The sequence below is a fragment of the Chelonia mydas genome, chromosome 3, assembly GCF_015237465.2.
Source record: "Chelonia mydas isolate rCheMyd1 chromosome 3, rCheMyd1.pri.v2, whole genome shotgun sequence".
NCBI lineage: Eukaryota > Metazoa > Chordata > Testudines > Cheloniidae > Chelonia > Chelonia mydas.
In genome coordinates, this window is record NC_057851.1 from 200,886,145 (window position 1) to 200,902,529 (window position 16,385).

Consider the following 16,385-nt stretch of genomic DNA (forward strand, 5'->3'; position numbering starts at 1 on the left):
TGGAGAGGACAACCCTATTGGCACAGGGGTTATCTGTCCCAGGGCAGCCTGCCAGCAGCCGCTCAGTGCTGCTGGGTACCCCACCGTCCCCCTCTCGGGCCCTGAACTCATGGCAGCAGTCCAGATTTGCTCCCCAAACTCTCCGTCTATTCTGGTAAAGAAAGTCTCTGCCGGCGTCTGTCTTTCTGTGCCTTTAAGCAGGCAGTGAACACACGGACTTGCCCTGAGGTTAGCGGTGTTGTCTGTGAGGAGTACCCCTCTGCAGTCCAGCCACTGGGCTGCTCAGCCACTCCCAGACCCTTGCTTTGAGCGTGCGCTTCCTGTTACTGCTCCGAGCTGGGTTCTGGAGGTGATGGACTCAGCTGCTGCATAGTGCTGCCGGTTAACATCTGCCTCCCTGGCCTGGAGCCCTGAGCACTACTACCCAGGTCACTCTCCAGCTTGTACCAGGTCCTGGATGGCTAGTGTACCCAGTCCAGCTCCCTTGTTCTGGGACAGGCATGGTGTAGGAGTGTGACCAGAAGAGAGGGGAACTGAGAGGAGCTGGTCATTGGGGGCTGACATATTGGGAATGGATGGAGCTGCGGGCGGAAGCAGGGAGGGAGTGGAACAGGGAACTGGGGAGCCTTGGGTAGAGTGGAGCAGACTGGGAGGAGATATTGAACCGGGGGAGTAAGGGGGAATGGTGGGGGGGCAGGTGAGGGGAGGACCAAGGAGTACGGATGGAAAAGAGGGAGGGAATGAAAGAGGAGACCAGCTCAGCCCAGGTCCAGATAGAGAAACTGTGTCCAGCAGACTCCAGATGGGAAGGTCACAGGCATGGGGAGGTGCTGTCAGCAACCACTGGGATGTAGATTGTAGGACGAGAAATGGGTTTGTCTGGTTCTGGCTGGCCTGGGGACATCCTGTATTGGGTCGGTTCTGGCTGGCCAGGGGATATCCCGGTTGGACTTGCCCGATGTCGGTTCGGTTCTGGCTGGCCTGGGGACATCCTGGTGTCGGTTCGGTTCTGGCTGGCTTGGGGATATCGCGGTTGGACTAGCCCAGTGTCGGTTTGGTTCTGGCTGGCCTGGGGACATCCTGGTGTCGGTTCGGTTCTGGCTGGCTTGGGGATATCCCGGTCGGACTAGCCCGGTGTAGGGTCTGTTCTGACTGGCTGGGGGATATCCTGGTTGGACTAGCCCAGTTTCAGGTCGGTTCTGGCTGGCCTGGGGATATCCCGTTTGGACTAGCCCAGGGTTGGTTTGATTCTGGCTGGCCTGGGGATATTCCGGTTGGACTTGCCCAGTGTCGGCTCGGTTCCGGCTGGCCTGGGGATATCGGGCTGCTGAGAATTAACCCAGGCCCTGCATTTCCAGCTGTCGGAGCTGGATGAAGAAGCCCTGATCCAGCTGTCGGTACCGGTGGAGCTGGCCCAGCAAGTGCTGCGGGTGCTGAGCAAGCAGTGCCAGGGCTGCACCCTGAGTGACCTGCACAGCTCCCATGTCTACAGCAAGTACTTCCTCCGCCCAGGGGGGGCGCAGCCGGGCAGTCTGGGGCTGGACGCAGCGACCTCGGAGTGCGCCGAATCCCTGGTGTCCAAGAAACCAAAGAAAGACCCTCCTGCTGCCAGAGTGCCTGCCCCAGCCCCCCCGGAGAAATCCGACTGCCAGCTGTTCACCGAGCTGCTGCGAGCGGAGGGGCTGCCCTGTCCGGAGATGGCGGAGGAGAAAGCCAAGGGTACGTGCCGGCCGGGGAGGGAGCCGTGCGCGGCAGTGGCTGGGTGCTGGGCTCTAGCTAAAGCGGGTCTCTGCTGGCTAAGGGGGGTCTAGGCAGGGGAGACCCAGTGATTGGCTCGGGGAGAGGTCGGGAAGAGGGGCGATCCGTGGGGGGTGGGGAAGCGCCGTGGGGAGGGGCTGGCTGGAGGGCTCGTGGGGCAGCCTCGGGTTGACGGGTGTTATGGTCCCGGCCAGTGTTGTGCAGCGCGAAGGGGTCGGGGAAGAAGAGCTCGTTGGAGCGGATTGCAGAGGTGGTGGAACTGATCCAGAGGTCCAGCTCCGAGGTGGGGCTGCAGCTAGCTGGGCTCAGGTTCATTATCAAGACTCTGGAGGAGGAGGCCGGGCGAGAGCGGCAGGTCATCAAACCTGAGGGACTCACCATCAGGTCAGTTCTCTGGTGGGTCCTCTGGGCGCGCCCAGACCTGGAGATGGCAGGCCCGTGCCTCCCTGGAGAGACAGGGCAGGAAAACCAGCTGCTCCTGTCTGCAGGGGCCGGCTGCTGGCCAGTGTCTGTCTCTGGCGCGGGCATTACCCCTGGGTGGTGATTCTATTAGAGTAGAGCCGGGGGATGCCAGTCAGGGCTGGGTGTCTGGGCTGGGCTTACGATCCTGGCTCCAGACGCTTACGGTCTAGCTACAGCAACGTACAAAGGATTTGGGCAGGAGGGCGACAGATACACGTCACCGGCTGTACAGCCAGCAGGGACCATTGTGGTTGGCTGGTCTGATCCTGTGCGTCGCGCAGGCCAGAGAGCGTCACCCGGTGGCTCCTGCACAGGTCTGAAGTCTCCTGGGAAAGTGGCACCATGGAGCCCCGTCAGTGGTGGGTGAGCTGCAGGGTGGGCTTCGGGCAGATGGCCCCTCCCAGCGTAGCGACCGCAAGCGGTGGAAGACTTGCCCCATCCCTGGGATGCTGTTCCCATGGCCGGTCACCCTCCCTGGTAAACAGGTCTCTGATTTCCCGTTTGAGCTTCGCCGTGGCTCTCCTCCCCCTCTGCCTGCTGGACCCAAGAGCCCCCGTGTCAGCAGCGTTCTCCCTGGGCAGGTGCCTACAGACTGCGAGTAGGTCTCCTCACCCTTCATCCGAGGAGCTGCCAGGATCCAGCTTCTTTAGTCGCTTGCTGTGAGGCTGGTTTTCCAGCCCTGGGTGCTTGTAGCTCGTTTCTGACCCCTGTCCGGTTTCCCAGTACCCTGTGTGGACGCCTGGCGACCAAGGGGTGACTTGTTCATGATGCACAAGGACCTTCCTGGGGGGAAAACGTGAGCGCTAATGGGCCCGTTAGTCTAGCAGAGATGGGCAGAACCAGAACCGGTGGCTGGAGCTGAAGCCAGACAGGTCCCTGTGAGACGTAAGGCCCAGATGCTCACCAGAGAAGGTGTTAAGGACAGAAGAACGGTCATACTGGGTCAGACCAAAGATCCGTCTAGCCCAGTATCCTATCTGCTGACAGTGGCCAATGGCAGGTGCTCCAGAGGGAATGAACAGAACAGGGAATCTCCAAGTGATCCATCCTCTGTCGCCCATTCCCAGCTTCTGGCAAACAGCGGCTTGGGACACCATCCCTGCCCGTCCTGGCTAATAGCCATTGATGGACCTATCCTCCATGAATTTATCTAGTTTGTTTTTGAACCCTGTTATAGTCTTGGCCTTCACAACATCCTCTGTCAAGGAGTTCCACAGTTTGACTGTGCGTTGTGTTAAGAAATACTTCCTTGTGTTTGTTTTAAACTTGCTGCCTATTAATTTAATTTGGTGACCCCTAGTACATGTGTTATGAGGAGGAATAAATAACACTTCCTTATCTACTTTCTCCACACCTGTCATGATTTTATAGACCTTTATCATCTCCTCCTTTAGGCGTCTCTTTTCCAAGCTGAAAAGTCCCAGTCTTATTACTCTCCCCTCATATGGAAGCCGTTCCATATCTCTGATTATTTTTGTTGCCCTTTTCTGAACCTTTTCCAATTCCAATAGATCTTTTTTAAGATGGGGCGACCACATCTGCACACAGTATTCAAGATGTGGGCGTACCATGGATTTATATTTTCTGTCTTATTATCTATCCCTTTCTTAATGATTCCCAATGTTCTTTTCGCTTTTTTGACTCCCACTGCACATTGAGTGGATGTTTTCAGAGAACTATTCACAGTGACTCCAAGATCCCTCTCTTGAGTGGTAACAGCTAATTTAGACCCCATCGTTTTATATGTAGAGTTGGGATGATGTTTTCCAATGCGCATCGCTTGGCATTTATCAACACTGAATTTCATCTGCTGAGTCATTGGAACAAACTTCTAGGGCAGGGGTGGATTCTGCACCTCTGGATAGCTGGAAATCAAACCTGGCTGCCCTGCTGGGACTCCTGTGACAGCTTGGGGAGTGGGGGGCTGGGAGGGGGTGGGAGGCCCAATGAGGGGCCAGGGGATCTGGTTTCTGGGCCAGAGCTGACCAGGAGCCACGCAGCAGGTCAGTCCCCGGTTGCCCAGGCCCGGCTCCTGAGCCGCCCGCCGTTGCTCCCCGCAGGGAGAAGCTGGTGAAGATGCTGGTGGAACTGCTCACCAACCAGGTGAAGGAGAAGCTGCTGGCGGTACTGGCACTGCGCCTGCTCTGTGTGCTGATGGCCAAGTACGACTGGCGCGTGCTCTTCGCCACGGAGGGCGGGGTGCGTGCCGTGCTGGCCTGCATGCAGGAGTACGCCCCCTCGGCGCTGGTTCAGCAGGCCGGCCTGGCGGTGAGTGCGGCTCACGGGGGAGGTGGTGGCTGTCGTGGGCTGGGGGTGAGGCATGCTGGGATCGTGGGTGGGAGAGGGCGGGGACCGGGTGGCCAGTGCCGGGATCCCAGGGGGCATTGGCAGCCTCGTGGTCTTGGCCTGGGGCTGGCACTGCCAGCTCTCCGCCCTGACCGGCTCCCCTGGCCTCCCAGGCGCTGAAGGTGCTGGTGGGCGCCGGGACCTGCGAGCCGCTGGGTGCCAGCGAGAAGCCCTGTCCCCTGAACCACGCCGATGCCCAGGTGATGTGGGAGATCTTCGCCAGCATCGGCTCCGCCTCCAGCAAGGACTCGGACAGCCTGCTCTGCGCCCTCCCTGCCGCCATCCGCACCATGCAGGGCACCGCCGGGTATGGGGGCTGAGCGGGGTCTTTGCTGTGGGGGCAGTGCTGGGGGGCAGCTCCCTGGAGGCTCTGGGGGTGCCTGGCGGGAGGGCCCCCTGACTGGCAGGAGGTGCCGTTGCTCCACAGCCCCTTTGGGGAGGAGCAGCGGCTGGTGCCCGCGGGCACTCACCCTGGCGCTCTGCCCCGCAGGGCCTCGTCGGCCGTGCAGAACGGCCTGCTGGTGGCCGGCATGCTGATCGACAGCCACCGGGGCCTGGCCGAGCAGCTGGCGAGCTGTGACATCCACTCGGCCCTGCAGAGCTGCTGCCAGGGGGGCCAGGACCCCGCCGCCCCCAGCCACGCCAACGAGATGCTGGCCCAGATCGCGCTCAGCCGCCTGGCGGAGCACAAGCTCCCCATGAACCTGGAGACGACAGGTATGGACCCCCTTGCCCCCGCCACAGCCCCTGTCTGAGGATGTGGGGATGGCAGGTACAGAGGTCCCTGCTCCCCACCCAGCCCCGGCCCACCCACAGCCCCTGTCTGAGCGCTGGGGGATGCAGGTATGGAGCCCACCCCACCCCCACAGCCCCTGCCGCCCCAACCCCACCTACAAGCCTGGGGACAGCTCGTACGCAGCGCTGCCCCACATACACAGCTCCCTCCCCCATCCCGCCTGTCTGAGAGCCTGGGGACGGCAGGTACGGAGCCCCCTGCCCCCCACCCACAGCCCCTGTCTGAGAGCTGGGGGATACAGGTATGGAGCCCACCCCACCCCCACAGCCCCTGCCGCCCCAACGCCACCTACAAGCCTGGGGACAGCTCGTACCCAGCGCTGCCCCACATACACAGCTCCCACCCCCATCCCGCCTGTCTGAGAGCCTGGGGACGGCAGGTACGGAGCCCCCTGCCCCCCACCCACAGCCCCGTCTGAGAGCCTGGGGACGGGTACAGGGCACCTGGCGCCCCAGCGAGCGTGCAGCCGGCGGCACGCAGTGCCCTGCCGCAGCCCCGGCCCCACGGCTCTCTCCCTGTGGCAGAGGCGGGCTCAGCCCTGGATCTGAAGGACGTGGACGTGCAGACGCTGCTGGGCCGCCTGCAGGAGGGCAGCCTCTCCAAGGAGCTGGTGCTGGCCCTGGAGCGCTGCCTCTGCGAGGAGGCCGGCCCCGCGAGCGAGGGGGCCGAGGCCCTGCGGGACCGCCAGCACTTCCTGCTGCTGCTGCGCAGCCTGGAGCAGCTGGGGGCCGAGAAGGCCGTGCAGCTGGGGATCCTCCGGTGAGTGCAGGGCGCGGCCGGGTCCTCGGTGACACGGTGGGGGGTGTGTGTGTGTGTGTGTGTGTGTGTGTGACCTTTGCCGGCGATCCTCGGGTGTCACCGGGCGAGGGAGGCAGCCAGGGATCCTCGGGTGTCACCGGGCGAGGGGGACCTTGGCCGGGGATCCATACGTTGTGCTGCGAGAGTGTGGCTGGGATGTCCCAGATGGGAATGGGAGCCAGCACGGGGGCGTGTCTGGTTGGGGCTGTCCTGGGGGTGGATTGAGGCAGGGTTTGTTGGCACTGTGCTGGGGGGTGTTGGTTGGGGCTGTCCTGGGGCTGGAAGTGGCTGTTTTGGGGGGGTCAGGGTTGGTTGGGGCTGTCCCAAGGTGTGTGTGTGTCCCGAGGTGGGGGTGGGGGCTGTCCCAAGGCAGTGGGGAGGGCTGGGGTGAGGGGCTGTCATGGGGGGGGCGGGGGCGGGCATGGCAGTGAAGGTGGCTTTTGTGGCCAGAGGGCCGGGCACACGGGGGGGCTCGAGGCACTGGCAGCCGCTGGCCTCTCCCCTCAGTCCCCACCTTCCCCCTTCTCTTGTGCAGGATTTTGAACAAGCTCCTGGACAGTTACCAGGAGGAGGGGCTGCCCTGGCACGAATGCATCGAGCCCTGTCTGTCCTCCATGAGCGCCCCCAGCAACGAGCGGGAGGTGAGGAGCCACGGGGGGTCCCACTTACCTGTTGGGGGTGGGGAATCCGGGAGCAGGAGTGGGGGGGCAGGGAGGGGCTCCTAGCTCAGCTCCAGTTATGGGCTCACAGCAGGAATTGTTGGTGAAGTCTCTGCCCGGTGCCTTGGCTCATAACAGCCCTGATCTGCCCCAGGCCTGTCCCGAGGAAGCTGGACCTGTGCCCCCTGGCATCACCCCTTTACCCAGCGCCCCCCAGCCAGGGCTGGGGCCTCTCTCTGTTCTGTCCAGGCCGTGCCTGGAGACTCCAGCCCGGGCACAGCAGGAGCTGAGAGCCGCCCTGCCCCAGGCGGCCGGGGGTGGAGGGGACTGGCCCAGGGAGAGCGGGGACTCGCCCCAGCCCCCTGGCGGGTCAGTGGCAGAGGCGGGACTAGAAGCAGGTCTCCTGGCCCCCAGGCCGGTGCCCCAACCCCCAGGCCGCGCTGCTCCCTCTGCAGGTCGTGCAGGAGTTCGTTCGCTTCCTCCACCGCCTGGCCACCGCCACTAAGGACTGTGCCGTGGTGATGTGCCGTCTGGGCACCAAGGAGGCCCTGTCCAAAGCCCTGGACAAGCACAGCTCCAACCTGCTGCTGGGTCCGGAGCTGCGGGACCTGGTGACCGACTGTGAGAAGTACGCCAGCCTCTATCAGAAGCTGACGACCAGCATCCTGGCCGGTTGCATCCAGGTGAGCCGGGGCACGTGCTCGGTGTGGGGTGTGCGTCCTGACCCCGCCCAGGTGAGCAGGGGTTCTGCCATGGGGGAGGCCTCCCCCCACCGCCTGGGGCAGTCTGCCTGGCGGGTGGGAGGAACCTCTGCAGCATGCCGGGGCGCTGATCCGGGTCGAGACCACCCGGGGGTCCCAGGCGCTGGCTGGGGGCTGGCTGTCCCTGAAGGGAGGGGAGGGAGGAGGGCAGGTTGTTTGTCTGTGGGGAGGGGTTGGTGGTCTTTGCAGAGGTTGGCCTGGCGGGAGGGAGGGCGTGACTTTCCTCCGGGTGCAGCCTGGACTGCTGAGTCCCCTTAGCTCTCCCGCCTGGGATGCCTTTTACACCGCTTTGCTGGGAACAGCGACCCGTCCAGGCTCTGCTCACTCCCAGCCCCCAGGATGCAGCCGAGTACGTGAGGCTGTGCCCAGCTGTCCATGCGTTACGTAGAGGGTAACACCCGCAGAGCCCCAGCCCCAGCCTTGCTCCCCTCCTGCACTGCGCCAGCCCTCCCGGACAGCGGAAGCTCCTCGCTAGTCATTCCAGCCCTGGGAGGGGTTACGGGCCCGCCTTTCTTGTCTCGGGTAGAGGTTTCCCGAACACGTCAGTCAAACGCACTGGCTTGGGCAGAACCACGAAAGACGTTTATTAACCAGAGAAGGGTGGATTTTAAGGGATCACAGGTGGGAAGACACAACAGTCGGAATTGGTCATAAAAGGATAAACACGCCAGCGAATTCCTAACCTGTACCAGGACTGATAGGTGTAAAAGCAAAAAAAGGAATTTTTCTCACCAGCAGCTATGATACGTTTCACAGGCTGTGTCTTTTCCCAGCCTGGGACCGCTCCCCCCTTTGTTCAGTTCCTTGTGCGTCGTCGTCGTCATGAGCGGAGACGGACGGAGGAGAGGGGTGGCTCGGGACGTTTTCCCCCCTTCTTATCCTCCTGCCCTTTGTGCTGGAAAAATCCTTGCTGGGTCCTGGGGTCGGGCAGTGCTGTTGTGTATGTGAGCTCCAAACTGCCCTCATGATGAATGGTAACTTTCTTGTTTCCCTTCCCTTCCCTGCCCCTGCTGGTGAATGTCTGATGTAGTATGTAATGGCTCTTTGGTACTTTGCTGGCGTGCTAGGGTGTCTTTGTCTCTGAAAAATTAGTTTGTGGGCATTACCCAAAACAGTACCATAGTTCAGTAACAATCATGCAGTAAAATCTCATAGCTCTGCACACAGTGTTGTTACACACATCTTAACAGCACAATGATGTTCAGCAGTTTATGAATCTTCAAATGATACCTCACAAGGCTTACTTTGTACAAAATATAACATAACCGTATAAAAGTGGTGAACATGGAGTACAGGGTGTCATGTGGGGTACAGAGTGTCACAGAGGTTGGTGGTATCTGGAAGGGGTGACCAGGGAGTGGTCGGCAGGCAGGGGGAGGGGTTGGTGGTCTCTGGAAGGGGGTGGGCAGGGAGGGGATGGCCGTGGGGGGAGTGGCCATGGGGCAGAGGCTCTCTCTGGAGCCAGTTCACTCAGCTTCCCCCACCCCACCTGTGGGGCTGCATTCCTCAGGGGCTGGTTGCTGCCCAGAGTCCAGCGATCGGGCAGTGGCGAAGGGGTGCCAGGTGGCTCCCCCCATTGACGCTTTGCGCCCCCCTCTCTTCCAGATGGTGCTGGGTCAGATTGAGGAGCACAGACGGAGTCACCAGCCCATCAACATCCCCTTCTTCGACGTCTTCCTGCGCAACCTCTGCCAGGGTCAGTGCTGGGGCGGTCGCCCGGGGCCCCTCTGCCCCAGCTGTGCCCCGCCCAGGTGGCCCCCCAGGTCCCTTCAGCGCTGTCCCCTCTCCCTGCAGGCTCCAGCGTGGAAGTGAAGGAGGACAAGTGCTGGGAGAAGCTGGAGGTTTCCTCTAACCCCCACCGAGCCAACAAGCTGACGGACAGGAACCCCAAGAGCTACTGGGAGTCCAACGGCAGCACCGGCTCGCACTACATCAACATCTACATGCACCGCGGCGTGGTGGTCAGGTGGGGCGGGGGCTGTGAGTACTGGCCCCCCGGGGCGGGGGTGTGGCTCTGTGTGCCGGGTGGCAAAGAGCGTGTCCCAGTGGTGGGGGAGGGATCAGGTAACAATGGGAGGGGGTTGGGCCCGGGTAACGATTTGGCGAGGAGTGGCAAGGTGCCCGGGGTGGCAAAGGGGTGTTCCAGGGATGGGGGCGGGATCAGGTGGGTAGGGGGGTGGCTGGCTGCCCATGGTGTCGAAGGGGTGTCCCGGGGATGGGGGCGGGATCAGGTGGGCAGGGCAGGTAACAATTTGGCGAGGGGTAGCCGGGTGCCCGAGGCGGCACAGGGGGACTGCACATGCCGGTTCCCTGGCTCAGGCTGGGGTGGGTTCCCTTTCCAGTAGCCAGCCATGCAGGGACTTGTCTGTGTCCCCGGGCGCCATGCTCCCTGCTGGAATGTCTGGAGGCACTGTGGGCCCAGAGCCATGAAGCGCCAGGTGCAGCCCCCAGGAGCTGGGCCGGGGGGCTCAGGGGCTCCCGTTAGGACTGGCGGCCATGTGAGGTTCTGACCCGCTGGCGGACATGCCCCTCGGGATGGGCACCCTAGGCTCAGGCTGGAGCACAACCCCAGAAATGGGCCAGTGCTGACGCTGTGGCTCTCCCTGGCTACAGGCAAATGAGCCTGGTGGTGGCCAGCGAGGATTCCAGCTACATGCCAGCCCGGATCGTGGTCATGGGAGGAGAGAACCCGGCTAGCATCAGCACCGAGCTCAATACGGTGAGTGTGGCCCAGGCCGCCCCGGACAGAAAAGGGGGAGCTGCAGGGAGTGGGGGTCCTGTGGCTTGGGGGCTCCCTAGCAGGGCGGGTGCAGGCTGAGAGCTTCGCACCTGCCAGCGCCCATCTCTGCTGTTCAGTGGAGCTGGGGCAGCCCGGCCCAGGCTGCGGGGGGACGACTGCCGTGGAATTGGGGGGCAGCCAGCACCCGAGGCGCAGGGAGTCGCCAGCCCCAGGCCTGTAGGCCCTATCCTGGCGGGCACGTCACCAGCGCTCTCCTAGGAGGGGAGGAGCAGGGCAGGGCCCCGAGCTCAGGGTCCGTCTCCAGCGCTGGCCAGGATCAGCTGCTCCAGTGGGAGGATCAAGACACCCCAGTGACCAAGTCCCGGCTTCCCCTCCTGTCCTGCTCCTCATCCGCCCCATGCAGGCCTGGCACAGCCTGCCGTGTCCTAGCTGCTCCCGTTTCTGCTGCTAGACCCTGCCGCCCTCCCGCCCTCTGCTTCCCCAGACCCGAGTGAGCTGCCCTGGGAAACCTCTACCCAGAACCCAGCGGCGCTGTCTGGGCCGGGCCGTCTGCCTAGCTTAGGGTGTGCCAGGGTCTCAGCAGCACGGTGGCTGTAGAGCAGAAGAGGGACCGAGAGGAGCTGGGGAGCCGCCTTCTGGCCCCTGAGGCAGCACTGAGTCCCAGGAGGTCACTGGGGAGGGGCAGGGGGTGGGCGGGGCAGAGAGGCAGCCCTGCGCGTTCCTAGTGGGAGCAGCATGTACGTCCGTGCCAGCAGCCAGCCGGGTGCGCGGGGCGCTGGGCCTGTGCTAACAGTGACGGTGCTGGTGCCGGCTCTCGGCACGGCTGGTCTGTTCCTTCAAGCCGTGGCTCCTGGGGGCCGGTGATTCCATGAGAATCCTGCCTGTCACTTCCCAAGCGAGGCTCCCCCCTGCCCCGCTGCAGAGAAAATCTGGAAATTGGGACCCGCCCCCCCCCAGCTCCAAACCAGTGGATGAGCCTGATTTGGGTGCTGGGAGTGGGGCGTGACGCTGGCTCAGTAGCACCACTCGGGCTGGGAGCCCAAGGGGCACAGCAGGAGATCTGCGTCTCAGTCGGACGCCTCTGGCACTAGGTGCCGGGTGCCCGCAGGGCTCGCTGGGCCACTGGTCGGTGGCTGTCAGCCAGTTCCCGTGCCCGGCGACACCCCTCGATCCCCGTTGGCTGTGGTCTCTGCGGCTGCTCCCGGCAGGTTAACGGCAGCTCCTGAGCACGGTGGAGCTCCCAGGGGCTGGTCTCCCAGTGGCCCTGCCGGGAGGGGGTAGCAGGAAGTGGTGGAGAGGGCTGGTGCGTCTCACTGCTCCAGCAGAGCCATGGTTTCTCTGATCTCCCCAGGTGTGGCTGGGCGGGGCCCTGGGGCTGCCTGACGGAGCGGCAGAGGCTTTGCTGGCCAGTCCAAGCCCCACTGGGAAGCTGCCACTTACGTCCCAGCTGCTGGTCGTCTCCTCGCCCCGTCCCTTTGGGGCCCATGTTCCTGCACGCCGCTAACCCCACGGCTTTGCCTCACGTAGCTCTGGGGGCTGGGCCTGGACAACACTCCTGCGGGGCGGGGTGGGATCTCTCACGGCCTCGCCATTTCCATATCTGAGGGATGCGGCTCTCCCTGCCTCCCCAGATGAATGTCACGCCCTCGGCCAGCAGAGTGATCCTCCTGGAGAACCTGACCCGCTTCTGGCCCATCATCCAAATCAAGATCAAGCGCTGCCAGCAGGTGGGTGCACTGGCGGGCCCCCTGTGATGAGTTCGGTCACAGAGACCCACTTGGGACTGTCCCGATGTGCTGAAATTACCTCTGAGCCCCTTTTCCCTGCCAGCGTGGGACTCCAGAACCCTGCCTTGTTGAGCCAGACACACTAGCCTGCTGCAACACAGACCCAGGGTCTGGGCTGCTCCTCCAAAGCTTCAGGCTTTAACTGAAAACCACGCAGCAGGTACTCCTGTCTCCAGCACTCAGATGTCCAGCTCCCAATGGGATCGAAACCCCGAATGAATCCGTTTTACTCTGTATAAAACTTATACAGGGTAAACTCATAAATTGTCCGCTCTTTGCATCGCTGATAGAGAGATATGTACGGCTGTTTGCTCCCCCAGGTATTAATCACTTACTCTGGGTTTATCAATAAACAAAAGTGATTTTATTAAGTATAAAAAGTAGGATTTAAGTGGTTTCATGTAATAACAGACAGAACAAAGTAAGTCATCAAGCAAAATGTGGGAAAAACATGCAAGTCTAAGCCTAATACATTAAGAAACTGATTACAGGTAATATCTCACCCTCAGAGATGTTTCAATAAGCTTCTTTCACAGACTAGACTCCTTCCTGGTCTGGGTCCAATCCTTTCCCCGGTACAGTCCTTGTTAGTTCCAGCAGACATGTTAGGTGATAACTAGGGGTTTTCTCATGACTGGCAGCCCCTTTTGTCCTGCTCCACCACCTTTTCTAGCTTTGGCACAAGGCGGGAATCTTTTGTCTCTCTGGGTCCCCACCCCTCCTTCTAAATGGAAAAGCAACAGATTTAAGATGGATTCCAGTATCATGTGACATGGTTATATGAGTTATACATATATAGAGAGTTATACTTCATATTTCTAGCTTCAGATACATGAATGATACATGCATACAAGTTGGAGGAACATAGTCAGTAGGTTATAATCTTTGTTATGATACCTTACAAGAAACCTTTTGCATAAAGCATGTCCCAGTTACATCATAGTCACACTGACAAGCATATTTCCATGAAGCACATGGTGTGCAACATCACCCCCCCGTCCCTGTGTGCAGCCGAGCCGGTCCCTGGCCTCCCTCACCCCCCCCAGGGGCTCTACGGGCAGCGAGAGGCCTGGCCATGGGGAACCCTGTGGGAGTCGCTCGGTCAGCTCCAGGCCTGGCGGGCCCACGTCTAACCAGGGAGGTTTGTGCCCTCTGCAGGGGGGTATTGACACGCGCGTGCGTGGCATCGAGATCCTGGGGCCCAAGCCCACCTTCTGGCCCATCTTCAAGGAGCAGCTGTGCCGGCGCACGTGCCTGTTCTACACTACCCAGGCACACACGTGGTGCCAGGAGATCGCGGACGAGCGCATGCAGCTGCTGCAGCTCTTCAACAGGTGAGGCCTGTCCCCGGGGTCCCCCACAGCGCTGACCAGAGCCCCGGGCAGTGCCCTGCCCTGTGTGTCTGTGCCCGGGGTCCTCCCCGAGCACTGACCAGAGCCCCGGGCAGTGCCTTGCCCCTTGTGTCTGTGCCCGGGGTCCCCCACGGGCAGTGCCCTGCCCTGAGTGTGGCCGTACCTGGGGCTGTACCCCTCTTCTCCCTCCAGCGCTGGCCATGGCCCTTGGCAGTGCCTTGCCCCTTGTGTCTGTGCCCGGGGTCCCCCACGGGCAGTGCCCTGCCCTGAGTGTGGCCGTACCTGGGGCTGTACCCCTCTTCTCCCTCCAGCGCTGGCCATGGCCCTTGGCAGTGCCCTGCCCTGTGTGTCTGTACCCAGGATCTGCCCCCCCTGTGCTGGCAAGGCCCCAGGGCCCGCCAGTGACTGGTGCGGGTGTCTCTGCTGTTGCAGGCTGAACTGCGCCCTGCGGCACGAGCAGGTGTTCGCCGATCGCTTCCTTCCCGATGACGAGGCGGCCCAGGCTCTGGGCAGGACCTGCTGGGAGGCCCTAATCAATCCCTTGGTGCAGAGCATCACCAGCCCAGGTACCGTTTCCCCCTGCCCAGTTCCCCGCTGCCCCCAGCCTGCCCGGCCCGACTGGCTCAGCCTCCCCCTCTGGCCTTGCAGATCCCAGCGGCGTCAGCCCCCTGGCCTGGCTCCTGAGCGAGTACCTGGAGAACCTGGAGACGGCCCGACGCGCCAAGAGCCGCGCCACCATCTTCAATTCCCGCGTGCGGCGCCTGAGCCACCTGCTGGTGCACGTGGACCCCGGCAGCCCGGAGCCCGAGGAGCTGAGAGCCCCGGTCAAAGCCAGTAAGGGCCCCTCCCCCGGCAGGGCTTTGGGGCCAGGCGGGGAGTGGTCCGGGTCCCAGGGTGGGGCTGGGGGAGGAGGCCCTGGGGTGCTGCCCGAGGCTGAGTGGGGAGAGGGGTCCCTACGGGTAAGGACTCTCCGGGCTGCCTTTGGCACGTCCTGCTGCCAGGGCCGGGCACTGGCGCTGCAGCTCGGCGCGACCCTGTGTGTGCCTGGCGCCCGCAGGCGGGGTGACATGGGAGAGGGCTCTGCGGGGCTGGCGGGCAGCCCCTGGGCCTGGCGCGGCAGAGGCTGGTACACAAGGCCCTGGGCGGCTGGCTCAGCAGAGCCAGCTGGGTGTAGGAGACAGAGACGTGGGGGCCTAGCCCAGCCCTCAGATCCATGGGTCTGGTGCCCACAGGCAGAGCCGGCAGGGGCCAGCCCTGTTGTAGGGGGCAGGATCCTGGCCGGGGGTGGCTACTCCGCTGCCCCGGGGTCTGTGCACCAGGGTGCCCGGGACTGGCTGGCTGCTACGCGCCCTGAGCTCCAGGCTTGGCCCCTGCAGCCCCCGCACACACACACACTCGGTGACCATGTGGGGCTGAGCCGGGCCCATGTGGGCAGGGGGCTCCCAGCCACCCCTGCCAAGTGCCAGCGAGCTGCCCTCTCCGTGGGAGCGCTGGGAGGGTCGGGCCCAGCCCACGCCCCACAGGCAGCTTTGGGGTGGGGGAGGCTGCTCGTGCTGGCGCTGCCCCCGCCCTGCCCCCCGGGCGTTGCCCTCACGTCGGCTCCCCCTTGGCAGATGGGAAGAACGGGAAGAACAAGGAGACGAGCTCCGGGGCCGCCAAGGTGTCGGGGAAGAAGCCCAGCAGCCTTACGGGGATTACGCAGTGCTGGAGGGGCGTGGTGCAGCAGCAGGTGTGGGGGGGGCGACGGGGGAGGGGGCGTGGTGCAGCAGCAGGTGTGGGGGGGGCGACGGGGGAGGGGGCGTGGTGCAGCAGCAGGTGTGGGGGGCGGCGACGGGGGAGGGGGGCTGGTGCAGCAGGAGGTGGGGGGGCGATGGGGGGCGTGGTGCAGCAGCAGGTGTGCGGGGGGGCGACGGGGGAGGGGGGCTGGTGCAGCAGGAGGTGGGGGGGCGATGGGGGGCGTGGTGCAGCAGCAGGTGTGTGGGGGGGCGACGGGGGAGGGGGCGTGGTGCAGCAGCAGGTGAGGGGGGGGGCGACGGGGGAGGGGGGCTGGTGCAGCAGGAGGTGGGGGGGCGATGGGGGGCGTGGTGCAGCAGCAGGTGAGGGGGGGCGACAGGGAAGGGGGGCTGGTGCAGCAGGAGGTGGGGGGGCGACGGGGGGTGTGGTGCAGCAGCTGGTGTGCGGGGGGGCGATGAGGGAGGGGGGCTGGTGCAGCAGCAGGTGAGGGGGGCGACGGGGGAGGGGGGCTGGTGCAGCAGCAGGTGTGGCGGGGGCGACGGGGGAGGGGGGCTGGTGCAGCAGGAGGTGGGGGGGTGACGGGGGGTGTGGTGCAGCAGCTGGTGTGCGGGGGGCGACGGGGGAGGGGGCGTGGTGCAGCAGCAGGTGTGCGGGGGGGCGACGAGGGAGGGGGGGCTGGTGCAGCAGCAGGTGTGCGGGGGGGCGACGAGGGAGGGGGGCTGGTGCAGCAGCAGGTGTGCGGGGGGGGCGACGAGGGAGGGGGGCTGGTGCAGCAGCAGGTTTGGGGGGGCGACGGGGGAGGGGGCGTGGTGCAGCAGGAGGTGTGGGGGGGGCGAGGTGCAGCAGCAGGGGTGGGGGGAGCATTGTGCTGTGTGTATCTGCTGCCCGTCCCCCACCCCACCCTGCGTGGGGGGAGCAGGGCCCCGTCCACCTCCTGTCTCTGCGGCTCCTGCCCCAGGCCCATGAAGCCCGTGGGACACTAGATGCGGAGGGCCCTCCCCATGCCTGGCCCGTCCTGTCCCCCTGGGACCCTCCCCACCCTCGGGGCTGCCCCCATGCCCGGCCTACCCTCTACCCCCTGTGGCTGGTCAGCCCATGCCCCCGGGCCACTCCCTGTGTCTGTCATGTCCCATACCCCCCGCACACCCATCCTGCCCCCCACAGACACCCCAGCCTGTCCCCTCCCGGCGCT

The 16,385-nt window shown here is 63.8% G+C and overlaps 1 protein-coding gene across 3 annotated transcripts in view; it reads left to right on the top strand.

The window, feature by feature from the left end:
• Positions 1-16,385, top strand: part of LOC114020534 (cullin-9) — a 39,619-nt gene that overhangs the window by 16,300 nt on the left and 6,934 nt on the right. For 2 of the 3 annotated variants that reach the window (XM_037896288.2, XM_037896287.2), the window contains exons 7-22: positions 1,359-1,719; positions 1,953-2,142; positions 4,281-4,488; positions 4,680-4,873; positions 5,057-5,283; positions 5,887-6,121; positions 6,696-6,801; positions 7,275-7,502; positions 9,186-9,276; positions 9,375-9,546; positions 10,194-10,299; positions 11,952-12,047; positions 13,266-13,441; positions 13,892-14,025; positions 14,108-14,293; positions 15,073-15,188. In XM_037896288.2, coding sequence (XP_037752216.1) covers positions 1,359-1,719; positions 1,953-2,142; positions 4,281-4,488; positions 4,680-4,873; positions 5,057-5,283; positions 5,887-6,121; positions 6,696-6,801; positions 7,275-7,502; positions 9,186-9,276; positions 9,375-9,546; positions 10,194-10,299; positions 11,952-12,047; positions 13,266-13,441; positions 13,892-14,025; positions 14,108-14,293; positions 15,073-15,188 — 2,826 coding nt within the window. Of the gene's footprint in view, positions 1-540; positions 547-1,358; positions 1,720-1,952; positions 2,143-4,280; positions 4,489-4,679; positions 4,874-5,056; positions 5,284-5,886; positions 6,122-6,695; positions 6,802-7,274; positions 7,503-9,185; positions 9,277-9,374; positions 9,547-10,193; positions 10,300-11,951; positions 12,048-13,265; positions 13,442-13,891; positions 14,026-14,107; positions 14,294-15,072; positions 15,189-16,385 lie in introns of all 3 variants that reach the window. The other variant, XM_043544172.1, reaches the window with a different exon arrangement.